Consider the following 18,235-nt stretch of genomic DNA (forward strand, 5'->3'; position numbering starts at 1 on the left):
TAAAAACTATACTCCCATACATTCCTCTTTTTGCTTCCAAGGACAAGGTTCTTTGTCTCCACAGACTCCTAAGTACACCACTCACCCTTTTCCCTTCATCAATTCTATGATTCACCACATCTTTAAGTATTATGTTAAGTATGCCTGAAATGCCTTGGCATATTGGCTTTCTCTGTACCAATCAAATTATGAAATGTAAACACACATTGTAACCTTTGCAACTGTAGTAGGTTTGCTGTTCTTGTTCTGGCCTGGGTCTTTTCCAGATGGTGACCCGGTGAACCTTTGCAAAGAAATAAACTTTGTTTTGTCACACTAAGTGCAAACAATGAATCCTGTGAAGTGATCATGCTATTCTAATTATTCTTATTTCAACAAACCGGCGGTATCCCACTGAGGCAGTGTGCGCCAAAATGAAGAACAAAAGTTTCTCTTTTAATCCTTTCAGGGTTTCGGCAGTACTAGTACGGCTTATGCCCCAGGGTTTTTGACGTACTAGTACGTCTAAATTCTAGCGCCCTCAAATCTAGTGAGAGAAAACTGGTAGGCCTACATATGAAAGAATGGGTCTATGTGGTCAGTGTGCACACTATGAAAAAAATTCTGCAGCACACAGTGCATAATGAGGAAAAAAAAAAATTTGACTTTTTGGATTAAAACAGTGATTTTGCACTGTATTTTCGTATGGTATTTATTGTTGTATTCTAGTTTTCCTGGTCTCATTTTATAGAATGGAAGACATATTATAGAAATTGAGATGATTTTGACTGGTTTTACAATGAAAAGTACCTTGAAATTGAGCTCAAAGTAGCAGAAATGTTCGATTTTTACCAAAGTTCAAAAGTAAACAAATCATGCCAAGCGTCCAATATACGTCAACTGGCGAGTCTAATATTCTTTCACAAGTGCGCTGATATTATTTATACCATTTCTACACTAATGCAGTAGTCTGCATAACAGTAAATCTTCTATATTTTGTAAGAATAAAAATTCAAAGTGGAAAGCCAAATAAATATAAGAGTGGCCTGGGGATGTGACTAACGAACAGAGAACTTGTTATTTTAGTGCCAGGAATGTCTTTCTTGTTTATTCTGGACCCTATTTGGAAATTGGCATCTTCTGAAATTTGTGTGAAATTGGCAAAATTGCTAAATACTGACCACTTTATTGGATAGTTGAAATCGGTAAATGGGTGGTTTCTTGTACTCATTCGATAGAAAAAATGGAGTTATAGCAAAATAGTTATGATTTTTGTTGACCAGTATATTGGAATTGGCCGAAAATAGGGCTCAAAGTGGGCGAAATCAACGATGCATAAACATGGTCGAGACTGCTAACTTCGCGAGAGCATAATTCTGTAAGTTTTCCATCAAATTTCATACTTTTGGTGTCATTATGATCGGGAAAAGATTCTCTATCTTTTCATAAGAAAAAATATTTTTTTTTTAATTTGGGGGCCCTGAGAACAAGTCTGGGAGAGGGCCTGGGGACCCTGAAAGGGTTAAACTTTAGTAATGGATACAGGAGAAGGGGTTACTACCCCCATGCTCCTGGCATGTTAGTCGCCTCTTACAATACGCATGGCTTATGGAGAAAGAATTCTGTTCCACTTTCCCATGGAGATAAGAGAAAATAAACAAGAACTAGTAAGAAAATAGAAGAAAATCCTGAGGGATGTGTATGTGTATGCTTGTACATGCATGTGTAGTGTGACCTAAGTGTGAGTAGAAGTAGCAAGACATACCTGAAATCTTGTGTGTTTATGAGACAGAAAAAAGACACCAGTAATCCTACCATCATGTAAATATTATGGTTATGATTATTACCATTTTATAAACACTAGTTGTAGGAAATCCATTATTAACCCTTTCAGGGTCACCAGGCCCTCTCAGCCTTGTTCTCAGGGTTGGCCAAATTTCAAAAAAAAAAAAATTATTTTTTCTTAAGAAAAGATAAGAGAATCTTTTCCCGATCATAATGACACCAAAAGTATGAAATCTGATGGAAAACTTACGGAATTATGCTCTCGCGAAGTTAGCGATCTCGATCTCAACGATGTTTGCACACCAGCGATTTTGCCCACTTTGAGCCCTATTTTCGGCCAGTTCCAGTGTACTTATTGACAAAAATCATAACTATTTCGCTAAAACTCCATTTTTTCTATTGAATGAGTACAAGAAACCACCCATTTACCAATTTCAACTATCCAATACAGGGGTCAGAATTTAGCAATTTTGCCAATTTCACACAAATTTCAAAAGATGCCAATTTCCAAATAGGGACAAGGTAGATTATAGTGGGAAAATGAACGTTATTAGAAGACGGGGGAACTTAAGGGGTCCAGAATAAACAAGAAAGACATTCCTGGCACTAAAATAACATTTCCTCTGTTCATTAGTCACATCTTTGGCTTTCCACTTTGAATTTTTATTCTCACAAAAATATAGAAGATTTACTGTTATGCAGACTACTGCATTAGTGTAGAAATGGTATAAATAATATTAGCACACTTGTAAAAGAATATTAGACTCACCAGTTGACGTATACTGGACGCTTAGCATGATTTGTTTACTTTTGAACTTTGCTAAAAATCGAACATTTCTGCTACTTTGAGCTCAATTTCAAGGTACTTTTCATTGTAAAACCAGTCAAAATCATCTCAATTTCTGTAACATGTCTCCCATTCTATAAAATGAGACCAGGAAAACTAGAATACAACAATAAATACCATACAAAAATACAGTGCAAAGTCGCTGTTTTAATCCAAAAACACTGTCAAAGTTTTTTTTTCTTTTTACGCAGTGTGTGCTGCAGGATTTTTTTTATACCGCGCACACTGACCACAGAGACCCATTCTTTCATATGTAGGCCTACCAGCTTTCTCTCACTAGATTCGAGGGAGCTAGAATTTAGGCGTACTAGTACGTGAAAAACCCTGGTGCGTAAGCCGTACTGGTACGGCCAAAACCCTGAAAGGGTTAACTGTCTCGTCGCTGCCTCCTGTGATCTACCCCAACATCATTTTTCTATGAAACTAAGAAGTGGACAGACTAAAGTGACCTCACCTGCTGTTGACAACCTTATAAAAAGGGAAGCATTAAAAAGATCCTTGGAAGTAACTTACCATGGGTTCAAACCCTGCTTGTTCCATAATAAATAATATCTATATTTCTACAAGTACATGTACAAGGTATACAGACATACTACTATATAGAAAGCCGCTTGTTATGCAAAGCATTTCCCACAAATTAGGTCAGTTTTGTCCCAGGATGTGACCCACACCAGTCGACTAACACCCAGGTACCCATTTTACTGATGGGTGAACATAGACAACCGGTGCAAGGAAATATGTCCAATGTTTCAACCCTCACCAGGAATCGAACCCAGACACTCACCGTTTGAAGCAAGAGCTTTTGCCACCAGGCCAGGGGCTACTGTTCCATGATTTGTTTGCAACTGTGTTATGATATTGTAGGGCTAGTAACCCCTTATATGGTATATATTACTACAGTGGACCCCCGCTTAACGATCACCTCCAAATGCGACCAATTATGTAAGTGTATTTATGTAAGTGCGTTTGTACGTGTATGTTTGGGGGTCTGAAATGGACTAATCTAATTCACAATATTCCTTATGGGAACAAATTCGGTCAGTACTGGCACCTGAACATACTACTGGAATGAAAAAAGTTCGTTAACCGGGGGTCCACTGTATATGGAAAAGGAGAAATTTTTGTTTTTCCTTTTGGGCCGCCCCGCCTCGGTGGGATACGGCTGATTTGTTGAAAGAAGAAGTATCATGAACAACCATAAAACATCGTCTTCAGAAACAACATGGGATACCATCTCCAATTCCTACCAAGAAACCTCTTTTATTGAAGCCAATGTAATCCAGACAAGAGTGAGAAGGTGCCCGCTAACCCAAACAACTCGGCTTAGACCTAAAATTTCAGTGAATGTTAATCTGAAGAAAAAATGCACAAATTGGGACGTGACACAGTTTGTTCCTCTGCATACATGGCCCCTCAAGGGAGGTTCCTTAATGCTGGTGAGGGCTCTTGATCTAGGGAATTTGATCTGTGCTCCAGTTCCCTGAATTAAGCCTGAATACCTTCCATCCACCCCCCCATAGGAACTGTATAATCCCTATGGGTTTAGTGCTCCCCACGATAATAATAATTACTAATAATAATAATCTGCAGATATGGCACATCATTCACACAGAATTAACTGATTCCAAAATGTCAATGTCATAAATACTCAGTATGGCAAGTCTTAATAAAATTCTCAACAAAAATGTTAGGTAACAGACACAGATGCAACCGTGACATTTTATTGTAGCAAAGTTATGTTTTCCAGGAACTTTGTCAAGTAATGACAGCTTGGAAATATAAACACAAATGCAGTATAATGTGATCCTTTATTGACAACGTTTCACCCACACAGTGGGCTTTTTCAAGTCACACACGGATCTTGAAAAAGCCCACTGTGTGGGTGAAACGTTGTCAATAAAGGATCACATTATACTGCATTTGTGTTTATATTTCCATTGTGTGGGTATTTTATACCATTTATTTCCATAATGACAGCTTGACAAAGTTCCTGGAGACTGAAATGTTGCCACAATAAAATGTCATACTATTCGCGAATAGTATTCGTATCTGTTTCTATTTACTTAAGATAGTAAGTCTTGACCTACTGTACCTGAATGGAATGCTACAGAAAGAATTATGTGCTACAACCACTGGAAACTATACAAAATTATATAACTAAACAATGAAAACAGAACATGAGCGTACCTCTGCTACTGTCACTCCAAACACGTAATGACACACATACAATAAGTACTGCCACCAATGTGCTTGTCACTAATGGTCTTGCGACATGCTACAGAAAATTTGTATTTAATTCTGAGTGGTACAAATATTAATAAAAGCTTAGCACATTACAGTGTAAAAAGCCACTGAGTAGGATGCAAAGAAGTACAGGAGGGTCCTGTATATATAGCAGAGTATAGGAGAACCCTGTATATATAGCACCTCTTTTTGGTGTTGCACGTTTTCATTGGCTTTCAACCGAGCCACTGTTCACTATGTTCTGCCAGCGATTTTCGTCAGGTGGAGCAACGGCCGAACTGAAAGCTAACGAAAATATAGAATGCTGAAAAGAAGTGCTGTATATGCGGGGCCATCCTGCACATGTAAATAAGGAAGTAATACAATGGCTCGAGTACTCACCCATCTCCAAGTACTCTGGAAAGAGTCCACGAGGATCAAAGTTGACCAGGCGGAAATCTTTGGCCCAGCGTGGCCAGCGGTTGTAGGCTTCTCTCTGTTGTTCTGGGACGGTAAGCATGTTGTACCACTTCCACAGTAAGGGGATGACCATCTCCATGCAAGTGTTCATGGCCTGCTTGCCTACCATGATGATAGCCAGCTGCACTGATAGTTCCAGCAAGCAGCCACCAGGTGAACACTGTTGGTGTTAGTCTCCTCTATATTTCCATGCTCTCTACTGATACACATTCAAAACTGTCCTCATAAGATGGGTTATTTTACACTGATGTGTTTAATTTTTCTATATGCTGTACTTGTATGCTATTTTAGAAAACACTAATGAAAATTAGCCTCAAGACAAGTCTAAATGAACAACTGTCGATGAGTACAACAAATCCTCGACAAACACGTTGAGAATCTTCCGTATTGTGTTTTTTTTTTAAAAAAAAAAAAAAAAAAAAAAAAAAAAAAAATAAAAAAAAAAAAAAAAAAAAAACACAATATCATTATTATATAGTTTTTCTTTCAACAAACCAGGTAGGGTGGCCTCCTCCCAAAAAAAAGAAAGTTTCTATTTATAACATTAGAAATGTATACAGGAGAAAGGGTTACTTAGCCCCTTGCTCCCTGCATGTTAGTCACCTCTTGCTATACGCATGGCTTATGGAGGAAGAATTCTGTTCCACTTCCCCATGGAGATAAGAGGAAATAAACAAGAACTAGTAAGAAAATAGATGAAAACCCAGAGGGGTGTGTGTATATATGCTTGTACATGTATGTGTAGTGTGACCTAAGTGTGAGTAGAAGTAGCAAGATGTATCTTAAATCTTGCATGTTTATGAGACAAAAAAAAGACAGCAGCAATCCTACCATCATGTAAAACAATTACAGGCTGCAGTTTTACACTCACTTGGCAGGATGGTAGTATCTCCCTGGGTGGTTGCTGTCTACCAACCTACTACATAGGTATTATATCATTATTATACACAATTCAGGAGGTCCCCAATGTGTTTGTAAGTCAAGGACTTACTGTAAACAGAAGAATGGATGGTGGCTTGAACCGTGGTGCTGGTAGCAGCAGACCTAACACTACCACTGAGCCATGAAGATTACAATAGGAAACTTTTACAAGCAACTTAAAGTATTTTTTAAAATCTTCATATTGTAAGCTTTGAGACTTAGTGGTATAGTACTGGATTTGCTACTGCCAGGATCATGGTTCAAGTCCAAAGTCATTCTTCTGTTTCTTAATGAATTAACCGTATTTCGTTAAACATTACAGGACCCAATGATAGCTATTTGTGAGCCTAATGATAATGACATCTTAATATCTCAACAACAACTTTCTGAATAAATGGTTTAGGAAACAGACAAGTTGATAAATGAGATACTTGTGCAACACTTAGATATCTTTATTCTGGAAACGTTTTGCCAACTGGTAGCTTCTTCTGTCTAATATAGAGAGAGACGGAAGATGAGGAATGAGAGGTACGTATTTCACAGCTTGTTAGATGCATTTTTTCCCATAATGTCTCCAAAAACCAGCCTGCGTCCTATAAATTGAAGGCCAGTGACGGGAGCTATAAGTTTGGGGTGTGGGGTAGGCCGTAGCTCTCCTAGTTACGTCTGATGCTGAGCCACTGAAACTATAACATATCCAGCGTTTCAAAATTACAATAAATTAATAACGTTTTGAGACAAACTATTAATGAAACACGAATACTATACTGAGATACTGACAGAAAATGAAATTCCTCCTTATGTAACACTTTCCTTTCTTATTTCTTAAACTACCAAAGTCACAAAGCAGCGTCATTCATGGTAGGCACTTTAAAATAATGCCTCCATATACTACGCTATTGTTAGCACATACTGGGTATTTTCACTTTATTAGTAGGTACCTGTAATCATATTTACCATGTGTTATGGTACTTATAGTGTCAAATATTGCCAGGCAAATACAGTGGCCCAAAATGGCTGAAGCAGCCATTTTTGTTTATACTGATAATCAATGACAAAGATGCATTAGAATGCACTCTGGGGCCCTCACTATACAGAGTTGCACACACGGCAGCAACTCAGCCACCAGAGCCACCAGTGATTGTTTCACCAGTTCAAACTGAGAGATCATTGGGGTGTCCAGGTGAACACTAGGCCTATCATATGTTTTGGCCTACCCATAAATCAAACAAAACCTTATTTCTGTATGTAAAATTAACATAGGTTTCAGTGGAGTAAATGTTACTTAGTATTAGGCACTTAACTTTTTTTTTCTGGTTATTACCTTCTATACTGGGATACAACTAATGCATCAGCGCCTTATAAGCCACGAAATACGGTAATCAGTCCCTCAGCCTAAAGGCAATGTGTTCAGTCCATCAATCCTGATGGGCTGAACACAACTCCAGGCTATGGGACCGATTACCTTCAACTCCCCATCTTCCTCCTTTCTCTGCAATAGACTGAAGAAACCACAAGTGTGTTCCATTTATCACCACAATAGTTACATAATGAAGCTCTGGAGATCAGCGACCTTCCCCTCACAGTCCCACATGATCACATGCCTACATTATAATTTTCTTTTCAACACATCGGCCATTTCCCACCAAGGCGGAGTGACCCAAAAAACGAAAAACACTTTCACCGTCATTCAACACTTTCACTATCATTCACAATCACTGTCTTTACAGAGGAGCTCAGACACGACAGTTTAGATGTCACTCCAAACCTAATAAATATTTCCTGATAGTCAGAAAATGGGAACTATGGAGATGAAGGTGAATGTGCACAATACAAAATAAATATTGTGGCTGTCTGCAAGTGATTGCAAATATGAAAAAGAAAATACCATTGAAAACAGGAAATAAAACCTGATAGCTTTCATGTGCTTACAGACATCTTCAAAGGAATAAAAAGAGGCAAGAGAAGCATATTTTAAATGTTAAACAGAGAGGTGACACCTAAGAGAAAGTGACAACACCTCTCACAAACCCTGAGGTGTCACCCCAAGGTTTAACATATGTGCTTCTCTTGCCTCTTCTTCCCAGTTCCTCTAAAGATGTGTGTGTAAACACATGAAAGAACTCAGAGCTTCACTTCCCATTTTCACCAAGGCATTTTTTCACAAGTCAATTTATTAAAAGAAACGAACATGGTCTCATGAGGTCAGGCTCCAATATGTCATGGTCTCGTATTAAGGCTTTATTTTATGTATCACTTAACAAAATGCTGTTTAATATTTTTAACACAGTATAATATTTAAAAAATGCAATTAATTTATTCTCTGTGTAAGAGACAACAACTGTGGTTCACTGTCTCAACTGACAGAATGAACACATGCAACAAAACACCTGCCAGACAGTGCCGAATTAAGTGCAAGTAGGGACAACACATGTGCAACGTAGTGAAAATTTATAATCCACTCATGCATATTATTCCTCAATAAAACTGCCTAAGGAACTAACGTATGCTTACACGTACAAAACAATTAATTAATTAAGCATTCTCAGGGTTTGGTTAATTTTTTTTTTTTTTTTGGTATGGAAAAAGGTGACTTAGGAGTCCATCATACCTCAGGTCCCTGGGGCAAGTGCGCCTTTGTGCATCACATTAACCTGGCACTACCCTCACGTTACAATGAAATCTTGCAGCTTGCAGTAGTCGCCTCTTTTTATAGAGGTTCCCTATATTGTGCAGTTTTTCATAAGTGCAGCTTGAAAAGTGCATTGAAAACTGAACAGCATGCACTATGAAGGACTTTCCATACACTAATTCTGAATGTACTAATAACCCCAATAACTCCAGCATTAACCTCTTTAATTAACCCAGTATTAACCTCATTAATAACACCAGGGCCCCGTTTACACAGCACCAATTTCTGGTGTTCCACATTTTTGTTGGCTTTTGACCCATTGTTCATTATGTTCGGTGATTTTTGCCGCTGCTCTTCCATTATCATCATTTTCATAAAATATTGTGTAAGGGAAGGATGACCAGAGTCATATTTAGAGCTGTATGAACGGGGTCCTCCTTTACATTTTTTGATCACATCTATGAAAAACTGTACTATATAGAGGTGCATAGGAAAGGCGAGAATAACTCTTGAGTACAAACCTCCTCTTGTCGTGAGTCGAATATTCTGTTGTAGTCGCCAGGGTAGCCCACCATCTTGCCCTTGAAGAATGCTATGTAGAATATGGACGAATAATAGTTGATAAACTGCAGCATGTAAATCTTCAGTGTTAGAGAGTCATCAAATTCCGTTTTGGTCCGCTGAAGTTCCAGCTCTGTGAGATACTCTGCCACTCTGGCATAGATCTAATAAGTGAGGAGAACAAAATGGAATAAAATAGAATAACACCATAACAGAAATAATAATTAGTGATACAATAATACCTCACTAATATGGCAAGTTCTAGACTGCTATCCTCAAGTGAATATCTAAAGTGAATCACTTGTCAATGAATTAAAGGCCTAAAAACATGTATATACTATCATTTATCAAGTATACAATAGCACCAGACCTAAAATAAACGATATAAAAATAAATAACAAAGATTTGAAAATTACCGAAAATCATTTCAAGAGCAAGGCAAACACTGTAATAACCATGAATATACAGTGGCACCTCAGTACTTGAACAATTCAGTATCTGAATGCTTTGTTCGGTAAACAAATTACTCGATAGTCAACCGTTTACTTGGCACTCGACCAAACAAACACGACTTGCCAGAACTCGGCTGTAAACCACTGTGTGTTTTCGCATTTTTTTTTATATTATTTGTATACATAAGTCACCATAGGAGTGGACGTGTCAGCGGATGGGTCTATGAAAGATGAGGTGAATCATAGAATTGATGAGGGAAAAAGAGTGAGTGGTGCACTTAGGAGTCTGTGGAGACAAAGAACTTTGTCCTTGGAGGCAAAGAGGGGAATGTATGAGAGTATAGTTTTACCAACGCTCTTATATGGGTGTGAAGCGTGGGTGATGAATGTTGCAGCGAGGAGAAGGCTGGAGGCAGTGGAGATGTCATGTCTGAGGGCAATGTGTGGTGTGAATATAATGCAGAGAATTTGTAGTTTGGAAGTTAGGAGGAGGTGCGGGATTACCAAAACTGTTGTCCAGAGGGCTGAGGAAGGGTTGTTGAGGTGGTTCGGACATGTAGAGAGAATGGAGCGAAACAGAATGACTTCAAGAGTGTATCAGTCTGTAGTGGAAGGAAGGCGGGGTAGGGGTCGGCCTAGGAAGGGTTGGAGGGAGGGGGTAAAGGAGGTTTTGTGTGCGAGGGGCTTGGACTTCCAGCAGGCATGCTTGAGCGTGTTTGATAGGAGTGAATGGAGACAAATGGTTTTTAATACTTGACGTGCTGTTGGAGTGTGAGCAAAGTAACATTTATGAAGGGATTCAGGGAAACCGGCAGGCCGGACTTGAGTCCTGGAGATGGGAAGTACAGTGCCTGCACTCTGAAGGAGGGGTGTTAATGTTGCAGTTTAAAAACTGTAGTGTAAAGCACCCTTCTGGCAAGACAGTGATGGAGTGAATGATGGTGAAAGTTTTTCTTTTTTGGGCCACCCTGCCTTGGTGGGAATCGGCCGGTGTGATAATAAATAAAAAATAAAAGTCACCATAGGGCCTAAGAGGGTTAGTGATTAACAGCCAGCCCCCAAAAAAATTGGTTGGGAAAAATTCGTTCTGTACTTGAACAGATCACCACTCGAACAGCCTTATGGAACCAATTAAGTTCGAGCGCCGAGGTTCCACTGTAGTAACTGAAAAGCGATGTAGTATTAGCAAAGCACTCTGAAGTGAGCACCGTATTAACCAAGTAAGGCTGTAATTATGTTCTCAAACGTACTGTTCTTCACCAATCTTTTAGATCGAAAACTAGTTAAGAAGTTTCAAGAATAATTTGTGTGTTTAGTAACATACATTCAGTCCTTGACTTACAAACACATTGGGGACCTCCTGAATTGTGTATAAAATTCATGGAAATATTATAAATACATAAGCAGTATAATGTAATCCTTTATTGACAACGTTTTGCCCACACAGTGGGCTTAATGAAGTCACAAACAGATCAGATCTGATAAAGCCCACTGTGTGGGCAAAACGTTGTCAATAAAGGATTACATTATACTGCTCATGTGTTTATATTTCCACTGTCAGTATTTTTTACCATTTATTTCCATAAAATTCAAAATACAGGAAGTCTTCAACTTACGAACATGTTGGGACCTTCTGTATTATGTATAATAATGATATACACAATACAAAAATTTCTCAATGCATTTGCAAAATCGAGGACGTACTTATACATAACCTGCACATCGGAAAATGAAATTCATGATGACCCTTCAGTCCGACTTGGACCAATAGTTACTGACCAAAACATAAGTTTCTGTCTCCTATGTGCGGGTTATCTGTGTATGTTAGTCACTCTATTCTGCAGTTTTATTCTCTACTAACCTGATTGAAAATCATGATGCAAATTAAGTTGATGAAGGCTGCTGTAGTGGAGGTAAAGATGATTGCATGAGAGGTTATGACGGAATCTCCGTGGATACTGAGAGCTGCTAACACAGACATACGATACAGAATTACAGCCATAACAGCAACTAGAGCCATTGTTACCTGAAGGGGAAAAAAATGTTAAGTTACATTTGATCCTTGTCGTATGAACTACAGGTGCTCCTCGACTAATGATGGGGGTCATGTTCTGACAACCCAATCATAAGTTGAAAATACCAAAGTTGAAAATATCCTAAGTCAAAAATATCCTAAGTCAAATATGAATGTATAATAGATAAATAATTACTGAATGTTTTCAGATATTAGGGGGTTGACTTGTAAGTGGATGGGTTTAACCATAGAAATGATGAAGAAAAAAAAGGTGAGTGGTGCATTGGGGTACCTGTGGGGGACAAAAAAAAAAAAAAAAAAAGTTATCCATGGAGGCAAAGAAGGGAATATACGAGAGTATAGTGGTACCAACACTTTTATATGAGTGTGAAGCTTGGGGTGTAAATACTGCAGCGAGGAGGCGGTTGTAGGCAGTGGAGATGTCCTGTCTAAGGGTAATGTGTGTAAATATTATGCAGAGAATTCGTAGTGTGGAAATTAGAAGGTGTGGAGTTACTAAAAGTATTATTCAGAGGGCTGAAGAGGGGTTGTTGAGGTGGTTTGGTCATTTTGAGAGAATGGATCAAAGTAGAATGACATGGAGAGCGTATAAATCTGTAGGTGAAGGAAGGCGGGGTAGGGGTCGTCCTCGAAAAGATTGGAGGAAGGGGGTAAAGGTTTTGAGGGAAAGGGGCCACAACTTCCAGCAAGTGTGCATGAGCGTGTCAGAGAGTAGTGGAGATGAATGGTTTTTGGGACTTGACAAGCTGTTGGAGTGTGAGCAGGGTAATACTTTGTGAAGGGATTCAGGGAAGCCAGTTAGCCAGACTTGAGTCCTACAAATGGGAAGTACAATGCCTGCACTTTAACCCTTTGGGGGTCGCCAGGCCCTCTCAGAGACTTGTTCTCAGGGTCCCCAAAATTTCCAAAAAAAAAAAAAAAAAAAAAAAAAATTTCTTATGAAAAGATAGAGAATCTTTTCCCGATCACAACGACACCAAAACTATGAAATTTGATGGAAAACCTACGGAATTATGCTCTCACGAAGTTAGCGGTCTCGACGATGTTTACGCATCGGTGATTTTGCCCACTTTGAGCCCTATTTTCGGCCAATTCCAGTGTACTAATCAACAAAAATCAATTATTTCGCTAGAACTCTGTTTTTTTTTCTATCGAATGAGTACAAGAAACCACCCATTTACCGATTTTAACTATCCAATAAAGTGGTCAGAATTTAGCAATTTTGCCAATTTCACACAAATTTCAAAAGATGTCAATTTCCAAATAGGGTCCAGAATAAACAAGAAAGACATTCCTGGCACTAAAATAACATTTCCTCTGTTCATTAGTCACGTCCCCATGCCCTTCTTACATTTCTTTTGCTTTCCACTTTGATTTTTTCTCACTAAAAAAATAAAATTTACTGTTATGCAGACTACTGCATTAGTGTAAAAATGGTATAAATAATATTGGCGCACTTGTGAAAGAATATTAGACTCACCAGTTGATGTGAATTGGATGCTTGGCATGATTTGTTGACTTTTGAACTTTGGTAAAAATCGAACATTTCTGCTAATTTGAGCTCAATTTCAAAGTACTTTTCATTGTAAAACCAGTCAAAAATCGTCTCAATTTGTGTAATATGTCTTCCATTCTATAAAATGAGACCAGGAAAACTAGAATACCATCATAAATACCATACGAAAATACAGTGCAAAGTCGCTGTTTTAATCCAAAAACACTGTCAAAGTTTTTTTTTTTCTCATTATGCACTGTGTGCTGCAGGATTTTTTTTATACTGTGCACACTGACCACATAGACCCATTCTTTCATATGTAGGCCTACCAGCTTTCTCTTGCTAGATTTGAGGGAGCTAGAATTTATGCATACTAGTACGTCAAAAACCCTGGTGCGTAAGCCATACTAGAATGACCGAAACCCCCAAAGGGTTAAAGGAGGGGTTTGGGACATTGGCAGTTTGGAAGGACATCTAAACTTTGTAACTGAGCGCCTCTGCAAAGAATGTGATTATGTATGAGTGATGGTGAAAGTGTTGAATGATGATGAAAGTGTTTTCTCTCTTTTTGGGTCACCTTGCCTCGGTGGGAAACGGCAGACGTGTTAAAAGAAAATAATAACTACTGTCGTAAGTAGTAGGTTCGTAGACAGCAACCACCCAGGGAGGTACTACAGTCCTGTGGTAGTAGGTTGGTAGACAGCAACCACCCAGGGAGGTGCTACCATCCTGCCAAGCTAGTGTGAAATCGAAGCCTGTTATTGTTTTACATGATCATAGGATTGCTGGTGTCTTTTTTCTGTCTCAAATATGCAAGATTTCACGTACATCTTGCTACTTCTACTTACACTTAGGTAACGCTACACTTGCATGTTTTTTTTTTTTTTTTTTTTTTAAACAAGTCGGTCGTCTCCCACCGAGGCAGGGTGACCCACAAAAAAGAAAGAAAATCCCCAAAAAGAAAATACTTTCATCATCATTCAACACTTTCACCACACTCACACATTATCACTGCTTTTGCAGAGGTGCTCAGAATATAACAGTTTAGAAGCATATACGTATAGAGATACACAACATATCCCTCCAAACTGCCAATATCCCAAACCCCTCCTTTAAAGTGCAGGCATTGTACTTCCCATTTCCAGGACTCAAGTCCGACTATATGAAAATAACCGGTTTCCCTGAATCCCTTCACTAAATATTACCCTGCTCACACTCCAACAGATCGTCAGGTCCCAAGTATCATTCGTCTCCATTCACTCCTATCTAACACGCTCATGCACGCTTGCTGGAAGTCCAAGCCCCTCACCCACAAAACCTCCTTTACCCCCTCTTTCCAACCCTTTCGAGGACGACCCCTACCCCTCTTTCCTTCCCCTATAGATTTATATGCTTTCCATGTCATTCTACTTTGATCCATTCTCTCTAAATGACCAAACCACCTCAACAACCCCTCTTCTGCCCTCTGACTAATGCTTTTATTAACTCCACACCTTCTCCTAATTTCCACACTCCGAATTTTCTGCATAATATTTACACCACACATTGCCCTTAGACAGGACATCTCCACTGCCTCCAACCGTCTCCTCGCTGCTGCATTTACCACCCAAGCTTCACATCCATATAAGAGTGTTGGTACTACTATACTTTCATACATTCCCTTCTTTGCCTCCATAGATAACGTTTTTTGACTCCACATATACCTCAACGCACCACTCACCTTTTTTCCCTCATCAATTCTATGATTCACCTCATCCTTCATAAATCCATCCGCTGACACGTCAACTCCCAAGTATCTGAAAACATTCACTTCTTCCATACTCCTCCTCCCCAATTTGATATCCAATTTTTCTTTATCTAAATCATTTGATACCCTCATCACCTTACTCTTTTCTATGTTCACTTTCAACTTTCTACCTTTACACACATTCTCAAACTCATCCACTAACCTTTGCAATTTTTCTTTAGAATCTCCCATAAGCACAGTATCATCAGCAAAAAGTAACTGTGTCAATTCCCATTTTGAATTTGATTCCCCATAATTTAATCCCACCCCTCTCCCGAACACCCTAGCATTTACTTCTTTTACAACCCCATCTATAAATATATTAAACAACCATGGTGACATTACACATCCCTGTCTAAGACCTACTTTTACCGGGAAGTATTCTCCCTCTCTTCTACACACCCTAACCTGAGCCTCACTATCCTCATAAAAGCTCTTTACAGCATTTAGTAACTTACCACCTATTCCATAAACTTGCAACATCTGCCACATTGCTCCTCTATCCACTCTATCATATGCCTTTTCTAAATCCATAAATGCAATAAAAACTTCCCTACCTTTATCTAAATACTGTTCACATATATGCTTCAATGTAAACACTTGATCTACACATCCCCTACCCACTCTGAAACCTCCTTGTTCGTCCGCAATTCTACATTCTGTCTTACCTCTAATTCTTTCAATTATAACCCTACCGTATACTTTTCCTGGTATACTCAGTAAACTTATTCCTCTATAATTTTTACAATCTCTTTTGTCCCCTTTCCCTTTATATAAAGGGACTATACATGCTCTCCGCCAATCCCTAGGTACCTTCCCCTCTTTCATACATTTATTAAACAAAAGTACCAACCACTCCAACACTATATCCCCCCCTGCTTTTAACATTTCTGTCATGATCCCATCAGTTCCAGCTGCTTTACCCCCTTTCATTCTACGTAATGCCTCACGTACCTCCACCACACTTACAGTCTGTTCTTCTTCACTCCTAAAAGATGGTATACCTCCCTGGCCAGTGCATGAAATTACCGCCTCCCTTTCTTCCTTAACATTTAAAAGTTCCTCAAAATATTCTCGCCATCTACCTAATACCTCCCTCTCCCCATCTACTAACTCCCCTACTCTGTTTTTAACTGACAAATCCATACTTTCCCTAGGCTTTCTTAACTTGTTTAACTCACTCCAAAATTTTTTCTTATTTTCATTAAAATTTCTTGACAGTGCCTCTCCCACTCTTTCATCTGCTCTCCTTTTGCACTCTCTCACCACTCTCTTCACCTTTCTTTTACTCTCCATATACTCTGCTCTTCTTATAACACTTCTGCTTTGTAAAAACCTCTCGTAAGCTACCTTTTTCTCTTTTATCACACCCTTTACTTCATCATTCCACCAATCACTCCTCTTTCCTCCTGCCCCCACCCTCCTATAACCACAAACTTCTGCCCCACATTCTAATACTGCATTTTTAAAACTATTCCAACCCTCTTCAACCCCCCCACTACTCATCTTTGCACTAGCCCACCTTTCTGCCAATAGTCGCTTATATCTCGCCCGAACTTCCTCCTCCCTTAGTTTATACACTTTCACCTCCCTCTTACTTGTTGTTGCCACCTTCCTCTTTTCCCATCTACCTCTTACTCTAACTGTAGCTACAACTAAATAATGATCCGATATATCAGTTGCCCCTCTATAAACATGTACATCCTGGAGCCTACCCATCAACCTTTTATCCACCAATACATAATCTAACAAACTACTTTCATTACGTGCTACATCATACCTTGTATATTTATTTATCCTCTTTTTCATAAAATATGTATTACTTATTACCAAATTTCTTTCTACACATAGCTCAATTAAAGGCTCCCCATTTACATTTACCCCTGGCACCCCAAAATTACCTACTACTCCCTCCATAACATTTTTACCCACTTTAGCATTGAAATCCCCAACCACCATTACTCTCACACTTGATTCAAAACTCCCCACGCATTCACTCAACATTTCCCAGAATCTCTCTCTCTCCTCTACACTTCTCTCTTCTCCAGGTGCATACACGCTTACTATAACCCACTTTTCACATCCAATCTTTATTTTACTCCACATAATCCTTGAATTTATACATTTGTAGTCCCTCTTTTCCTGCCATAGCTTATCCTTCAACATTATTGCTACTCCTTCTTTAGCTCTAACTCTATTTGAAACCCCTGACCTAATCCCATTTATTCCTCTCCATTGAAACTCTCCCACCCCCTTCAGCTTTGTTTCACTTAAAGCCAGGACATCCAGTTTCTTCTCATTCATAACATCCACAATCCTCTCTTTCTTGTCATTTGCACAACATCCACGCACATTCAGACTTCCCACTTTGACAATTTTCTTCTTCTTATTCTTTTTAGTAATCTTTACAGGAAAAGGGGTTACTAGCCCATTGTTCCCGGCATTTTAGTTGACTTTTACAACACGCATGGCTTACGGAGGAAAGATTCTTATTCCACTTCCCCATGGATATAAAAGGAAAAGTAATAAGACCAAGAACTATTAAGATAAAATCAAAGAAAACTCAGATGAGTGTGTATAAATAAACGTGTACATGTATGTGTAGTGTGACCTAAGTGTAAGTAGAAGTAGCAAGACGTACCTGTAATCTTGCATATTTATGAGACAGACAAAAGACACCAGCAATCCTACCATCATGTAAAACAATTACAGGCTTTCGTTTTACACTCACTTGGCAGGACGGTAGTACCTCCCTGGGTGGTTGCTGTCTACCAACCTACAAGCATATATATACACACCCCTCAGGGTTTTCTTCCATTTTCTTACTAGTTCTTGTTCTTGTTTATTTTTGCTTTTCTCCATGGGGAAGTGGAACAGAATTCTTCCTCCGTAAGCCATGAATGTCATAAGAGGCGACTAACCAGCCGGGAGCAAGGGGCTAGTAACCCCTTCTCCTGTATAAATTACTAAATTTAAAAGGAGAAACTTTCGTTTTTCCTTTTGGGCCACCCTGCCTCGGTGGGATACGACCGGTGTGTT

The 18,235-nt window shown here is 39.0% G+C and overlaps 1 protein-coding gene across 2 annotated transcripts in view; it reads right to left on the reverse strand.

Annotated features, from left to right (window-relative positions):
* The window catches only part of LOC128702491 (anoctamin-1), a gene marked incomplete at its 3' end in the record, with an annotated part of 87,128 nt that overhangs the window by 46,246 nt on the left and 22,647 nt on the right, over window positions 1–18,235 (reverse strand). For both annotated transcript variants that reach the window (XM_070105296.1, XM_070105295.1), the window contains 3 exon segments: window positions 5,237–5,474; window positions 9,389–9,592; window positions 11,742–11,906. In XM_070105296.1, coding sequence (XP_069961397.1) covers window positions 5,237–5,474; window positions 9,389–9,592; window positions 11,742–11,906 — 607 coding nt within the window.

This window comes from Cherax quadricarinatus, chromosome 98 (genome assembly GCF_038502225.1).
Source record: "Cherax quadricarinatus isolate ZL_2023a chromosome 98, ASM3850222v1, whole genome shotgun sequence".
In the NCBI taxonomy this organism is placed as follows: domain Eukaryota; kingdom Metazoa; phylum Arthropoda; class Malacostraca; order Decapoda; family Parastacidae; genus Cherax; species Cherax quadricarinatus.